The sequence below is a fragment of the Mirounga leonina genome, unplaced genomic scaffold, assembly GCF_011800145.1.
Source record: "Mirounga leonina isolate KUSES-001 unplaced genomic scaffold, KU_Mleo_1.0 Mir_83, whole genome shotgun sequence".
NCBI classification, from domain to species: Eukaryota; Metazoa; Chordata; class Mammalia; order Carnivora; family Phocidae; genus Mirounga; species Mirounga leonina.
Genome location: NW_023270826.1, coordinates 986,957 through 1,004,052, shown reverse-complemented (window position 1 = coordinate 1,004,052; position 17,096 = coordinate 986,957). Strand labels below are relative to the sequence as shown.

The 17,096-nt window shown below is 35.6% G+C and overlaps 1 protein-coding gene across 1 annotated transcript in view; it reads left to right on the top strand.

The window, feature by feature from the left end:
• The window catches only part of LOC118002827 (signal recognition particle 54 kDa protein), a 41,803-nt gene extending 31,515 nt beyond the window's left edge, over positions 1 to 10,288 (top strand). The window contains exons 14-16 of the mRNA XM_034993426.1: positions 4,793 to 4,963; positions 8,365 to 8,460; positions 9,781 to 10,288. Of these exons, the coding sequence (XP_034849317.1) occupies positions 4,793 to 4,963; positions 8,365 to 8,460; positions 9,781 to 9,872 (359 nt within the window). The 3' untranslated portion in view covers positions 9,873 to 10,288. The remainder of the gene's footprint in view (positions 1 to 4,792; positions 4,964 to 8,364; positions 8,461 to 9,780) is intronic.
• Positions 10,289 to 17,096: the final 6,808 nt, after the last annotated feature.

Sequence of the window (17,096 nt, the reverse complement as noted above, 5' to 3'; positions counted from 1 at the left end):
AAATGTCTAGTACAGTGTTTCTCCAAACACTCTCCAGTATTCTCCAAAGAACACTTGTTCTTCATGATGATGATAGAAATCACTCAAGAGTTCTGTAGTCAAATAAATTTGGGGAAATTCTGGGTTAAAAAACTATTAAGTTTATTTATTATAAGTTTCCTCAGAACTCTCATATGCTAACATGAATTGGAAACCTGTAAGAGAGATAGTTTAAGCAATGTTTACAAACTTATTTTGCACTGAAACTCTCAAGATTTCAGTCTCTTTTTGGTGGGGGGAGAGAGAGCGTGTGCGTGCACAAGTGGGGGAGGGGTAAGCAGAAGAAGAGGGAAGATATACCCTCAATAAAATACTTTCCTGTATCTCCAGTCTCTTCTTACCTACTGACTTTTCTTCCCCATCAGCATATAAACATTCTTAATTTCACATTTTCTGGGCTGTACTTCTCCCTCATGCTTTTTTACTCTTTTTTTCTCTTTTCAGTCAAACTTCTTGAAAGAACAGTTGGTATTTTTCTCAAACTACTGAAATCTGAATTCTGTCCCCACCACTATGTGGAAATAGACCATACAAAGATTTCCAGTAACGTACTGGGCTGTTCCAGTGAATTTTTTTCAGTCTTTTTCTTGACCTTTACAACATTGGCTGTTGTTAATCACCTTTTTTTTTTGGCTTCTGTTATACCATCTCCCCAATTTTACCCTTACCTTTCTTGTTAACTCAGTCACTTTTTCACCCTGCCCCTAAAGTGACTATATACTACAGGTTCTGTCCTCAGCCAATGTTTCTTCTCATTCTGCTCATTTTCTTTGAATAATTCATCCACTTCTGTGCTTTCTCTACTGCTTGACCGATTATTTTTTGTAGTCTCTACCTCTTTCCTGAGCTCTAGGCTTTCATAGTAACCCAAATAAGATTGTGTCTTTCTCATCTCTGTATCTTCAACACCACAAAAAGTTTTGTATGTAGAATTAATAATTGCAGCCATATCTAGAGTATTTACTCTGTCCTGAGTGCTTTACATATATTAACCCATCTAATCATCATAGTAACTCTCAAGGGACAGTTCTGGGGTTAAAAGCCATTATTATCTGGCTTTTGCAGATTAGGAAACTGAGATACAGGAAAGTTGAGTAATTTGCCCAAGGATGCTAGCTACAGAATGGAGAGACTGGGCGTCAAATTCAGGCTTTCTGGCTCAAGAGCTGGACCACCTCTTTTCTAGATGCTCACTAAATGGTGGACAGACATCTCTATTTACAGGTTTGAAAGTTTTCTGAGGCACGGATCCAAAATGTAGTTTTCTCCCTTGGTGAGTGACACTTCCATCTGTCTGATAGAGATCTATCTACTCAGTCACCCAAGCTAGAAACTGGGGTCAACCTAGATTTATATCCTTGCTGATTTTCTGTCTAGTGGTTCTGTTGATTATGGAGATGAAGGTATTGAAGTACCTAACTTTTCTCCTCTTAGTTCTGTAAGTTTCATGTCTGGTAAGCTCTTTTGTTGGGTACAGTACACATTTAGGATTGTTAGGTCTTCTTGGTGAATTGACCTTTTTGTCATTATGTATGTAATGTCCTCCTTTGTCCCTGGTCTGTTTTGTCTAATATTAATATAGCTTTCTTTTAATCAGTTGTTTGCATTGTTTATCTTTTTCTATCTTTTTACTTTTAACCTGCCTATATCATTATATTCAAAGTGAGTTTTATGTCAACAGCATGTAATTGGGTTATTTTTTTTCTGTTAACACATTCTCATATACTCTCTTTTAGCGGATATATTATTGATATATTAGGATTTAGTTCTGCCATTTTATTTTTTGTTCTGTTTGTTCCCTGCGATTTTTGTTCTGATTTTTCTTTTCTACTTTCCTGAGTTACTTGAATGTTATTTAGTATTCTATAATTATTATAGAATAATTATTATTTATAAGTTATTTAGTACCTATAATTTTTCTGAGTGTATTTTAAAAAATAATTTTCTTAATGGTTGCTTTAGGTATTACAATATGCATACATATTGAACTGTGTGGTATTACAATACGTATATGCATTTAAACTTATCACAGTTTATTTCTATTAGTTTTTTACCACTTCTAGTGGAATATAGGAACCTTAACATTACCTTAGGTTTAGTGAGTTCCACTTGCTAAATAATTCTCATATCTTCCCTCTTCCCTTTGTCTCTGAGTCCCCTACATTAGTTCACACACTCATTATTTCTTACCTAGATTGTTATACAGTAGCTTCCTAACATTTCCCTTTCAACTTTTTCATTTCTCTTTCTAATTTGTCTTCCTTACTGCCACAAGAATGGTCTTTCTAAACATAAAAAATTTTGGGACCAGGGGTAGCTCACTTGGTTGAGAATCTGACTCTTGGTTTCGGCTCAGGTCATGATCTCGGGGTCATGAGATCGAGCCCCATGTCCGGCTCTGTGCTGGGTGTGGAGCCTGCTTGAGATTCCCTCTCTCCCTCTTTCCCTCTGCCCCTCCTCCTGCTCGGGAGCTCGTGTGCACTCTGTCTCTCTCTCAAATAAATAAATAAATAAATAAAATCTTTAAAAAAAAATTCTGGGGTCAGGCTCTTTCAATGGCTCTTTCTTGTTGTCATGATGAATTTCAAACTCCTAAGCCTGGCATACAAATTCTGTTATAATCTTGTCCTTACCTACTTTTGCAACTTCTTAAATCTCAGCTCTTATCAAGCTTGGTTTCTTCTACACAAAACTGTTTTTCTTCTTCTTTTTTTTTAATATTTTATTTATTTGACAGAGAGAGACACAGCGAGAGAGGGAACACAAGCAGGGCGAGTGGGAGAAGGAGAAGCAGGCTTCCCGCTGAGCAGGGAGCTCGATATGGGATTCGATCCCAGGATCCTGGGACCATGACCTGAGCTGAAGGCAGACGCTTAACAACTGAGCCACCCAGGCGCCCAAAACTGTTTTTATTCTAAACATCCATGTTCTGCTTTGTAGAATGTCCCTTGCTTCTTTCTCTTGTTTACTTAACTCATATTTGTCCTTTAGGACTACTCAGTTAAAGAAGAACCATCGGGGCTCCTGGGTGGCTCAGTCGTTAAGCATCTGCCTTCGGCTCAGGTCATGATCCCAGGGTCCTGGGATCGAGCCCCGCATCGGGCTCCCTGCTCAGCGGGAAGCCTGCTTCTCCCTCTCTCACTCCCCCTGCTTGTGTTCCCTCTCTAGCTGTCTCTCTCTCTGTCAAATAAATAAATAAATAAATCTTTAAAAAAAAAAAAAAAAAAAGAAGAAGAAGAACCATCAACATGGAGCCTTTCCTGACTTCCTTTCTTCTTTAAATTATGTCCCCTTCTGACATTTGTTTAATTCTGTCATACTGCTTACCATGATGTGCTGTATTAGCCTGTCTTCTTTCACTTCACTCCACTTTAGGTCTTAGAATAAATATTTCCTAAATATTTTATGGTGAAGATGTGGCTTAAAAGCTGCATTTATGAAATGGATTTAGGTTTTAATGACTGTAAGTTTATTATGAGATAATGTGCTCCTTATTTACATTGTATTGGATTTCAGTTCACTTCTGAATGATATGCTTAGAGGGCGTAGACAAATTAGAAAATATTAGGAAATCAGGATAATAAATAGAGTTCTAGAAGCACCTGGGTGGCTTAGTCGGTTAAGCATCTGTCTTCGGCTCAGGTCATGATCCTAGGGTCCTGGGATCGAGCCCTGCGTTGGACTCCCTGCTCGGTGAGGAGTCTGCTTCTCCCTCTCCCTCTGCTGCTCCCCTTTGCTTGTGCTCTCTCTCTGTCTCCTTCTGTCAAATAAATGAAAATAAAATCTTTAAAAAAAAATAAATGGAGTTCTAAACCATGTTATTAAGAGGAACAGTCAAAAGATTTGGATATTTGTAACCTAGAGGAGATTCACCAGAAACTTGGTAGCTCTTAAATATTTGAAAGCCTTATTCTTTGTGCCTGGCAAGGAGACATGTATGCAAATAGGAAGAGGTGCCAGGCAAATTTATTTTATTTTAATATGTAAAAAGATTTTCCATAATTACAGGTATGATAGAATAGCATAGATTACTATATTTTAGATATTAGATAGTGGGCCATCTGGGAATATTAAGACAGGCTAGATGACCATTTATTGGGGGATGTTGTAGAGAGAATGCAGTTGTAATAGAAATTTTGACTAAAGTCCATTGCATTCCTGAGATTGTATACAGCGAAAGCCAGAAGAAATGCACCTCATATTCTAAGAGTTAAAAATACACTGGAGGGAATTAACTCACTCTTTTTGTCACAGAAAGGATTAAAATACTAGTAGTAATTATATGGAAAATATTACCATTATTCCGTTGATGATAGATAGAACCTACCTACTTCTGTTGCTTAGATGCCTAAATTTATGATTTAAATGTTAATAGTTATTTAGAGCTAAAGTGAGCACTTTTCTTTTTTGAAATATACCTTATACTTTTAGTATAAGGAGCAGTTGGATATGAGATATGGAAAAGGTGGACATGGGTTTTAAAGGTTTTCAGAATGTTCTATTTTACTTAAACTGTGGGGTGAGGACATGTGTATTTTTTTTATTGTTTTTATAGCTTACAAATATTATAGATGTTCTTTTGAATATGTTTAATGTTTAAAAATCAGATGCAAACATGGCAGGTGATAACATTTGTTAAATCAGGTGATGGTTTCACCATTTTATTGTTGTGTGTGTATGGTATTTGTACGTAACTGTTTTGATAATGAATGTTAGTTGCATGTAAATGAAAGTAATTAATCCTTGTCTACAGAACTTGACAGTACTGATGGTGCCAAGGTGTTTAGTAAGCAACCTGGAAGAATCCAAAGAGTAGCAAGAGGATCAGGTGTGTCAACAAGAGATGTTCAAGAGCTTTTGACACAATATACCAAATTTGCACAGATGGTAAAAAAGATGGGAGGTATCAAAGGACTTTTCAAAGGTAAGAAAAGTAACAGGCTCCTCATTAGTTAACACAGTGAAAGTAAAGAAAGAAGTTGAAAAACTGAAATTAAAGCCAGGGAGTACTGCCAGTATTGGGAAACATATTGCTGAATTTCATGTTCTGTTGTAAGTACTTCTTGAATGTGATCTGTGATTTCTCTGTTTTCAGATTCAAGGTAATGAACACTAATTAAAAACAAACTTAATGACTTTATTTTTATGAAGATGTAATGCATATTAAAGAAAATTTAGACAGAATAAGAAAGTATATGGAAAAAACTTAAAACACCCATTACCTTTTCTCCCCAGAGAATCCTATGGGTCCTACTGCAAATAGGACTGTAACTAGTGCTTTGATATAACTAGTGCTTTCTTCTGAAACATCATGACTATTTTTCTATATTGCCAAATATTCTTCAAAATACAGCTTTTAAGCACTGAATACTCTTCCAGTTATGCTTGCATCTTTGTTTTGTGCGATGGATATTTAGGCTGATTCATCTGCTGTATCAGTATCAGTTCTTACATCAGTTCCTGTGCAGTCTTCTGGGAAGCCAGGGATTTTGTCTGCTTTGATCAGATACATAGTCCTCGCTGAATAAATTTTGTAATAATTTAAGATTTCCGGGGCACCTGGGTGGCTCAGTTGTTAAGCATCTGCCTTCGGCTCAGGTCATGATCCCAGGTTCCTGGGATCGAGCCCCGCTCATAGGGCTCCCTGCTCGGCAGGAAGCCTGCTTGTGTTCCTGCTCTCGCTGTGTCTCTCTCTGTCAAATAAGTAAATAAAATCTAAAAAAAATAAAAATAAAAAGATTAAAAAAAAGATTTCCAATTTAATGATCAAATGTTTCTTTTAGTAGGTGTTTTTTAGATTACTACTCAAGTTTAACATCTCTTCAAACATTTATTAGTTTGGATTTCCTTTGTGAGTTACCCCTTAGGTTCCTTGTTCATTTGTCTCATTTTCCGCCCCCTGTTGCTTTGTAGTAACACTTCAAAATCCTTGGTTTATGTGTGCAAATATTTTACCCAGTTTTCATTTGCCTTTTATTTTTATTTGTATTTTTTAGTGAATGGAAGCTTTCATTTTTAGTGTAGCCACGCCTGATTATCATTTTCTTGATTTCTATTATGCTCAGAAAAGCCTTCCCCTTGCTGATACCACAGTACCCACCTATATTTTCTACTTGTTCTGGTTTTATTTTTTAGGTTTTTAACTTTTTATCCCATCTGAAATTTATTTTGCTGTGTATTGTGTAAGGTAAAAAGATAAGTTTACTTTTCACAGTTGTCTTAACCCTCTCTTAAAATTTTTTTCTGTATTATAAACACTATTAAAGTGAACTTATTATTTCAAAATATACTGATTAGATAATCTCCAAAGATGAAGCAATACTACTGAATAGCTTTCTAAAAAGGATGAGTATTGATATAATTTTTATCCCTTTTGTCTTTGACACTTTTCTTATTTTCTTTGCTTGTTATATGCTATTTTCTTTTTCTTAAGATTTTATTATTTAATTCTTTCTTTATTTGAGAGAACACGGGAGCATGCAAGCATGTGAGTGGGGGGAGGAGCAGAGGGAGAGAATCTCAAGTGACTGCCTGATGTGGGGCTCAATCTCATGACCCTGAAATCGACCTGAGCTGAAATCAAGAGTCTGTGGCTTAATCAGTTGAGCCACCCAGGCGACCCTATGCTGTTTTCTTTTCTGTGACAGGGAGAAAAGTTAGACAAACATGTTTAAGACTGGTTATAATTCTTCACATCACATGCTATTTCAGATAGTGATTATTAAACACATGTCAGTTTAACATCTTTCCCAAATAACCCTATTTTTTTTTTTGTAATTTATTTATTTATTTTAGAGAGAGAAAGAGAGGGGCTCAGTTGGTTAAGTGTCTGCCTTTGGCTCAGGTCATGGTCCCAGGACCCTGGGATCAAGCCCCATATCCGGCTCCCTGCTCAGCAGGGAGTCTGCTTCTCCCTCTCCATCTACCTCTCCCCCTGCTCATGCTTTCTCTCTCTCTCCTTCTCTCTTGCTCTCTCTCAAATAAATAAAGTCTTTAAAAAAAGAGAGAAGGAGAGCACAAGTGGGAGGGGCAGAGGGAGAGGAAGAGAGAATCTCAAGCAGTCTCCACGCTGAGCTGAGTTGGGGGGGGGGGGTACCCAACATGGGGCTCAATTTCATGGCCTTGAGATCATGACCTGAGCTGAAACCCTGTTGGATGCATAACCAGTTGTGCCACCCAGGCGCCACTTTTTTTAAGGCCTTTTATTTATTTATTTATTTTTTTAAATTTTTATTTATTTATTTATTTATTTTTTAAGGTATTTTTTTTTTAAGATTTTATTTATTTATTTGAGAGAGAGAATGAGATAGAGAGAGCATGAGAGGGGGGAGGGTCAGAGGGAGAAGCAGACTCCCCGCTGAGCAGGGAGCCCGACGTGGGACTTGATCCCGGGACTCCAGGATCATGACCTGAGCCGAAGGCAGTGGCTTAACCAACTGAGCCACCCAGGCACCCAAGGCCTTTTTTTTAAAGATGTATTTATTTATTTTAGAGAGAGCTGACCATTCTTGAAAGAACTACTGTAGATCCATTTATCTAAGCATTGATTGATTGCTCAATAAAGGCACAATCAAGATGAAATGGGCAGTGGATGTGGCACAGTCTTGTCACACCAAACTCTTAATATTTTTTAGAAGTTTTAAGTCCTCAGAAACAAATACTTGTGACACTTTACCAACGGACACAGAATTCACATCTTACACAGATGTATTAATCATGAAAAATTTTTTACAGATTTTATCCTATGTTTTCTAAAAACATATCTTTTATTCATATTTCTTAATGCATATTTTTTATTCAGATTAGCCAGCTTTGAAGTTCATTTTCATAATGCTTTTGAGAAGTACCAGAGTTAATGTTCCTTTGAAATAATTTTGCCTGAAGCAACTCTACTTACTTATTGTTGTTGCATCGATGATCTGTTTTGCTTCCTGTCTCTTGAGACCACAGCAGCTTTTCTCTAAAGGATTCTCTTATCTGGTCTGCCTCAGAATGCATCACTTTTATTGGCTTCCTTTTTTACTGTGGAGTTTCAGTTAAGTGGGCGGAAATTCATTGGTAAATGGAATTGCATTATTGGTCTTTCCATTCTCTGAAGCTTTTCATTATTTTTAACAGCTTCTTAGATATATACAAATCTTCATGTTCTCAAAAATATGTATGTAATTGAGATAAAGATTAGAAGGGAATATGTACAAATAGAAATAATGTGTTAGGGTGGTAAGGTTATGGGTGATTTTTAAAAATTTTACTCAGTTCATTAAACTTTCTATGATACGCTGATTATATTGCATTCTACATTGACTCAAAACCTTTTTTTTTCAGGTGGTGACATGTCTAAGAATGTGAGTCAGTCGCAGATGGCAAAACTGAATCAACAAATGGCCAAAATGATGGATCCAAGAGTTCTTCATCACATGGGTAAATACAAAGTTGTTGCCAGTTTATAAGACACAGTTTAATTTATAAAGGTTGAGTTTTAATAAGCCTTCTGTTGTGGGGCACCTGGGTGGCTCAGTCGTTGGGCGTCTGCCTTCGGCTCGGGTCATGGTCCCAGGGTCCTGGGATCGAGCCCCACATCGGGCTCCCTGCTCAGTGGGAGGCCTGCTTCTCCCTCTCCCACTCCCCCTGCTTGTGTTCCCTCTCTGGCTGTGTCTCTCTCTGTCAAGTGACTGGATAAAATCTTTAAAAAAAAAAAAAAAGCTTTCTGTTGTGATATTATGAACATCTGTTCAAAAGATGTATGATTTGAGGGAAATGGCCATCTGAATTCTGTTGAATGGTTGTAATAGTGCTATATAATTGAGATTTTATTCCCTCTTCTGCTGCCATCTGTGTGATTTTTGAGCAAGATACTATTTTTGAGCAAGATACTTCATCATCTTCTGTTAATGTTTGTTCCAGTGACCTTTTGCCCTACTTTGGAATCTGGGTATTTTCAATGATGAGACTTTGAAATTATATAAGGATTTTGAAACCCAGTTATACTTTTGCTATGTGACCTATGGAGAGTTCCTTAAATTTTCTGAAAATCACAGATAATATCTCATCAGGAAATTGTGACAGTTAAGTGAGCTAATGTATATGAAGGCATTTATCAGCTCTGGGCATATAGATGTTTAATGAATGGTGAACTCTTTTCTTCTCATAAGTCCTGTGAAACAACTCTTCCACTCCCCAGAATTGGTTACTATTTACAACAAGACTCTCTTGGACTTCCCAGAAAAAATTCTTTTTTTTTTTTTTTTAAAGATTTTATTTATTTATTTGAGACAGAGAGAATGAGAGAGAGAGAGCACATGAGAGGGGGGAGGGTCAGAGGGAGAAGCAGGCTCCCCGCCGAGCAGGGAGCCCGATGCGGGACTCGATCCAGGGACTCCAGGATCATGACCTGAGCCGAAGGCAGTCGCTTAACCAACTGAGCCACCCAGGCGCCCCAGAAAAAATTCTTTTGTTTAGATTTATTGATTCCCTGCTGTGTGACAGGTACTGTTCTAAGATCTTTTCATATATTATTTACTCCTTCTAACTTGATGAGGTAGGTTATTTTTTTTCTGTTTTATAGATAAGGATACTGGTGATAATACAGATTTTTAATTGGTATGTTCTTTAAGGCTGATGACCAAATTATAGTCAGATCCCAGTAAATTTTTTAGAAGTTAAAGTACTTATTTGGCAAGAGAAATATATCTTTCAAGTTCCACTTAATAATTATCTGATTTTACTCTATTTTTATTCTAGGTGGAATGGCAGGACTTCAGTCAATGATGAGGCAGTTTCAACAGGGTGCTGCTGGCAATATGAAAGGCATGATGGGATTCAATAATATGTAAAGAAGATGCCTTAATATAAACTGACTCAGTTGATTACATTATTTGCTGAGACCTCAGAGTTTCCCTCCTTTTTGCAAACAGGAAAAAAAAAAGAAGTATTTTTCTTGCCTGTGTTGCCATTTTTCTTCCTCTTCTCATCTTTTTTCCCCTCTCCTTTTCTTCTTTTTTCCTTCCTACTTCCCTCCCTCCCTTTGATACAAGGGAGGAATATATAGTTTTTGTGGAAATCATTTTATTTTTGCTTCGGGTTTTCTTCTGTTAGTTTTCACCATCATAATACTTCTTAAGTTAAACAAATCATGATACAAAATTTAGTACTTAAAAGTTTTTAATTGTCTCAAAGGCCAAGCATTACATTTGTAAACAGTCCTGGTCAGTAGTTACATGATGTGTCAATAAAAGTGCTGTAAAATAAACTTCAAACTCATTACAAATTAAGGGGTTGTTAACTTCCTTTATGATTTAAATTTTTCAGTGGATCACATTAAAAGGTAGACAGAAAAACCAACGGCTCTATGTCACTTAAAACTAGTCCTATAGGGCGCCTGGATGGCTCAGTTGGTTAAGCATCTGACTGTTGATCTCAGGTCTTGATCTCAGGATCATGAGTTCAAGCCCCGTGTTGGGCTCCACGGTGGGCGTGGAGCCTACTCAAAAACAAAACAAAACTAGCCCTACAAGTATACCTTTAAGCAGAAATGTCGTAGAATAACTTAACCATTAGTATTAGGAATTTTTGTTTAACTTAGAACAATTACGGTAATTTTGCCACAGAAAATCTCAGGCCTGCCATTTAAATTGAAATTGCGAATTTAGTTAGTTTATAATATGATGTTTTGTATATAGCTTCCATTTTTTTACCTCATATATTTGAAGCCTTAATGGCAATATTTGTTTTTTTTTTGAAAAGCCGATTTTGTTGTTTATCACACACCAAAAAAATCTGCTTGACAAAACTGATGTACTTTGGTGATAGTTAACATATAGACCTTCCTAATGAGAAAATAATTGCATATAATGTTGATTTGGTTGTTGGTTACTTTGGATTGCTACACAGTTCATTTAGAAAATTTAAATAAATTATGGAATTAATTTAAAAATACTAGAATAATTATTATACTTATTGATTAATGACATCATGAAGACTATACATATGGTGTAGTAGTGTATTTTGAGCTGTAATGGGTTGATCTTTAGCAAAGGATTGATTTGTAGTAGTAGAAGAGTGAAATAAATGGCTAGTTTTTATAGTATTAATTTTTTATAATTTAGGTGTTTTAAAAAGGTCTTATAGGCTGAAGTATCTTTAAAAAGTAATGACATAAGGAATGCAACAGATTTTCTTGTTTACTTGGGCAAAGATTTTATATTCCACTAAATTATTTTTACCAGCTAAAAATTAGCATATCCCTATAGAACATTATTATATACCCTATATAAATGATGTATCTTGTGTTCTGCAGAAGTGTCATCAAAAGGTCCAGCTATAGAAATTTGCTAATGAGAAAATACTGTTTTCCAAATTAGTTTCTAATTGAATTGATGCATACCACCTTTACTGGGCAAGCATTTTTGTGATTTCTATCCTCAGAGTACCACTTTTCACTTTGACCAAAGAAGAAAATGAGACACTTAGCCATACTTGATGCTCATTGTTTTATAAGTATTTTTGTGTCTGGTGCAAATTGTATTTTTCAGAAGCAAAAATTACAGTGGCAAAGGACACCAGAACTCCTAGTTCAGCTTCCGTATCTTTTTTTTCTCTTCTGTAAGATGAGGGAATTGGAGATGCTATCTAAAATTCTGACCACATTAATTCCTCAATCTGACATCTTTAGTTACAAAAGCTATCCTTCCATCCTCACAGTTTTTGTCGAAGTACTAATGTTTTAACAGCATAAGTACCATATACCAAAATCAAATAAATTGACCAAATTTCCTTTTATTTTTTACTATTGTTAAAATTGGTTGCTAAGCTTTTTGATACCTGTTATAGTCCCAGCTTAGACTACTAGCTAGATCTAATATTGTGTAACATTGGATTCTTCCTGAATTTTATTATAATGTTAATTAAACATGTATCAACATAAAATTAGGTATAATTCCTAAGCTTCAATGCTTATATAATTATACAACAAAACCTCAGAAATTAATTTCAACAAACTATAGTACCAACAAAGGGCAAATTAATGGGCAATTTAATGTGATGGATATCAGTATTCTTCTGGAACTATCATATTTGCTGGCATATAAGATAAGGTAAGTATACACAATGCATTGCAATTTTATGGAGTAATTTTTTGGAAAAAATTAAATACTTTTTATATGTAGCAAAAATATTTTAAAGTGTGTTGCATAATCATTATTTTGTTCAAATAAATACAGTGTATTTTAATGAGGAGTTCCTAGGTCTGGTATGCAGTAATGTACTAATCTTGAAGAGAAGTATAGTGCCCCATAGCTAAAAAGAAATGTGATATTGTCAATAAATACTTATATACAAAAGGGAACAAAAGCAGGAAATTTACTAGAACTAAAGTCTCATCATTGCATATTTGGTAAAATTAATATAATATTAATACCTTATTTCAGTGAATGTAGAGGATTTAAAAAGTAAGCCATAATATAAAAATAAAATTGAATTTCTTTTACATATAGCTTTAATACATACAAATATTTGAGTAAAAAATGGAACAAACCATTTAAAATAAATGCAAAGGAATTTTAACTTGATGCTTGTATATGTGAATAAATCAAATATTTTACAGTTTGTATGAGACAAGTAACCAAGGAATTTGGATAAGCTCTAATAAAAACTGTCGGTGAGAATCATGGCTAAATAACAACAAAATGTATGTAAATTTTGATCTTCCTTAAAATCTAGAAATAATTATTAATAAAGCCAAATAAGTTATATCCAAAACTAGAAATCCATCATCACAGCTCAAATCTAGATGATGTTCATTGCTTGCATTCACTGGATTTGAAATGTAGTTGTCATCTTCAAAATTTTGTTCTAAAGTCCAATTACCATATTCTCAACATTAAGCTATTGCATTAAAGTCAAACCTAATATCTTCTTTGCTTTTGAGTCACGAATTACAGGAATGATGAATTTATATCTCATATGTGGGGGGGTTTAATTTTAAATTTAGCTTCTAGATGTGTAGTCTGTGGGTTGTTGTTAAGTAGTTATTGATGTGATGTGAAATTTTGCTATGATAGTTATTTTCCCACACTTTGCATTTAGGGGTAGGTAAGTATTTGTACTCAGTGTTGAGTAGTTGCTAACCCAAGAATCTAGGCCCTGTCTTTACTGACCTCTTACTGTGATATGGGTATATTGAGTATGAGGTAATTTTCAGTACTTTTAAAGTGAAAATACACTTTGTAAGCTGGTAATTATGGCACATTTCCTTTGATCATATTCATTTGGTGCCATACTTTTTTTTTTTTTTAAGATATTATTTATTTATTTGACAGAGACACAGTGAGAGAAGGAACACAAGCAGGGGGAGAGGGAGAAGCAGGCTTCCCGCTGAGCAGGGAGCCCGACTTGGGGCTTGATCCCAGGACCCTGGGATCATGACCCCAGCCAAAGGCAGACGACTCGGGGCTTGATCCCAGGACCCTGGGATCATGACCCCAGCCAAAGGCAGACGCTTAACAACCAAGCCACGCAGGCACCCCTGGTGCCACACTTCTTTTGAGTTTGGAATGTCTGTGCTACTGTTTGCAGTTTTCTCATTACTCTTCTCTATCCATTTGAAATTACCATTTTGAAAGCATTTATTTTTTAGCTTCACTTGGCTTACAGGGTTCTCTCAGCCTAAAACAATGCATTTTTTTTTTTAAAGATTTTATTTATTTGTCAGAGAGAGACCACAAGCGGGGGAGCGACAGGCAGAGCAGACAGAGGGAGAAGCAGGCTCCCTGCTGAGCAAGGAGCCCGATGTGGGACTTGATCCCAGGACCCTGGGATCATGACCTGAGCCAAAGGCAGACGCTTAACCAGCTGAGCCACCCAGGCATCCCTAAAACAATACCTTTCTTGGTAGTGGTAGGATCTAAATGGCAAAATACCCAAGTGATTACACAGCAGTACCTGCCTGTAACAGGGATAATTCCGATGAGCCTGATGCTAAGAAAATCTCCTGCCTGAGGCCTGAGACTCCCCTGACGCTGGGGCACAAAGGCTTTTTACCTTTTCATGGAAAGCAGAAGGGAGTAATATCCTGTGACTGTGGGATAGTTTTTAGCAACACATGGTCAAGTTTTGTGAGCCTCTTTCCAGAGAATGGTTGCCTGTCTGCATCAAGTAAGGAGAACATGCAATGTCTGCCTATCTGCATAGGTTAGGAACCATGCTTGCCTGCTTTTTATGATTTTAATTATTGAATAAGAGAAATTTCTTCTTCAGTGACCCAAAAGAAGTAAGAGTTGTTACTGGATATATTCATGGGCCCATAATTTTTGACTTGGGAAATCAATTAAGGGGGTCAGAATTTCATTTCTGGCAGAAGTGGTTCAAGAAATAGCTGTCAAATTTCTTGACACTCCATTTCATAGGAAATACAGGAAGTGCGAAATCCTTCCATTGATGTGTGTCTCTTGATTTTCTGCAATTTCCTTCTTCCTGTGTTAAATAATGGATGATCTTGCCCTGAGATAAACGACATCTTTTTTTTCCCCCAGTTTTCTTGAAAATAATTGACATACATCACTGTATAAGTTTAAGATTATAGCGTGATGGCTTGATTTACATATATTGTGAAATGATTACCATAATAGGTTCAGCTAACACCCATCTTCTCACGTAGATACAATATAAAGAGGAAAAGGAAAAAGGAAAAAAAAATTCTCTGTGATGAGAACTTAGGATACTCCCTTAAGTTTTCTATATATCGTGTATCAGTGTTAGTCATTGTGTACATTACATGGAAAGGCATCCTTAATTGTGGCAATCCTTATTATAGCTTTTTATTTTATTTTTATAAAAATAAAATATGCATTTATTTTAATACATTATATATTATAAATTTATAAAAGTAAATATAAAATATAAATTATATATATTATAAATATACAAATTATAAATATTTATATATTTATTTTATTATGGTTTTTAAAATTATTGTCAGAAGGCTCCTACAGTTCTACAGACTTCAGATTAATATGTTTAGCTTTCAACATTGAGATTGCTGTGTTTAGGCATAGTGTACAAAGAAAGTAATATTTTTTGACTAATGCCATATAAAAAATTCTGCTAGTTGAATATCAATAGTCCATTCCCATGACAAGAAAATCTGACCAAATTCCAATTAGAAGAAATGTACTCACATGGCATCAAATAAAACATGTTCACTTGGTATTTTCATTTGTTTCTTAAATATAGGGCTTTAAAGCTTACAAATGGCCATCTCTCATAATAGACTTCCAAAAATATACACACTTTGATTATTTGTATCCAAATCTTTTCAAATATCACATTCACCTTTGGTGTAGGAATTTTCTTTTCTTTCTTTTTAAAGATTTTATTTATTTGAGACAGAGAATGAGAGAGAGAGAGCACATGAGACGGGGGAGGGTCAGAGGGAGAAGCAGACTCCCTGCCAAGGAGGGAGCCCGATGCGGGACTCGATCCCGGGACTCCAGGATCATGACCTGAGCCGAAGGCAGTTGCCCAACCAACTGAGCCACCCAGGCGCCCCTGGTGTAGGAATTTTCTGCCCCTAATAGCCCATTGTCGGACATTTTCATTCCCAGAGGAGCAGAGTGTCTAAGAGTATATGCTCTGGAATCAGGCTGCCTGGGTTTGAATCCTTGCTCTGCTGCTTACCAGCTGTGTCCATGAGCAAATTTCTTAATCTCTCTGAGCCTTTGTCTCCTCATCTGTAGAATGTTGGTAACTATAATAGCATCTCTATTATAGAGCTGTCGTGAGGTAGAGTTAATACAAGGAAAGTCCTCAGCACAGTACCTGTGATATTGGGCTCCAAAAGTGGAGCCACTACTGTTATTTAACAATTTATGCTTAAAGTCAACCTAAAGTGCATTTTTAGTTTTACCATCTAATTTTTTTCTTATGTATCATTGACAGTGATCTCTTATTGGAGGGATGGGTAACCTTAAAAACATTTTTTATTGAAATATGTTGCTTAAGAAAAAAAAGATAAAATAGATATGTAGCTTTGTGAAAACCATAAGAAAATCTTGTTTTTTATTTGATGGACATTCCTGGTTATCGAATTTTAGTCAGCTTTTTTTTCCCAGCCTTTCAGAGAAATAGGTAGATCTAAATTTACCTTTTTCGATCTGTAAGTACCATTAAGTGATAAATTTAGACCACAATTATGTTTTCAAGTAGATATATTATATTAATACCTGGATGTATTTTTGTCATAGTGATACAATACAACTTATACTACAAGGTGAATGAAGGACAGATTTGACATATTGCTTTGCCCACTTTTAGTTGAGGTATGACAGTCTGGAGATAATGACAAAAATATAAATGCCCAAGATCATTAGAATTTCTATGCTTTTCTGTCGCTACCAGTCCTTCATTTGTAATAGATTGCTCTTCAGCCATTTGTGTTAAAAGTAACTCTTCTTAGGAAATACAGTTCATGTTGGGATATGACTTGCATTTTGAATTTTCAGTTAACTAACAAATATACTTGTAAACTTTGAAAACAAGTTCTGCTTCAGCAGTGAAAATTGTAATTTGATGTTTGTCAATTTGCAAAATAAAATCATGCATTTATAAACACTCCACAAATTTTTGATAATATTGTTGATGTCAATAAGAGGAAAGGGATTTTGAGTACAAGTAATGTAGAACTGTTCTTGTTTATGAAAGCCAAATCATAAGGTCTTGAACAATTGGCTCTTTATTCTCCTTTTCAATTTATTGCAGTTTGTTTTTGCTGTTTTGGGCCACCAGGCAGCATCAGATCATATTACTAAAACTTGTTTACATTAGCAACAAGCTAACTTGATTTTATTACCAGAATATGGATTATGATTTCCAACCAATTATTAAAATGTCGATGGTTTTCAAATAATCAACTTTGTCTTTAAGGTTTTTGGTTTGTTTTTTAGGTTATAGTTATATGCAGGATAGAAAGTGTACAAAAATATTAAGCAGAGAATAAGAAAATAATTTTTGTACAAGAGAGAAAGGAATACTTAAGGTTGCAGGGGTGTTGGACCTGTTGGTGC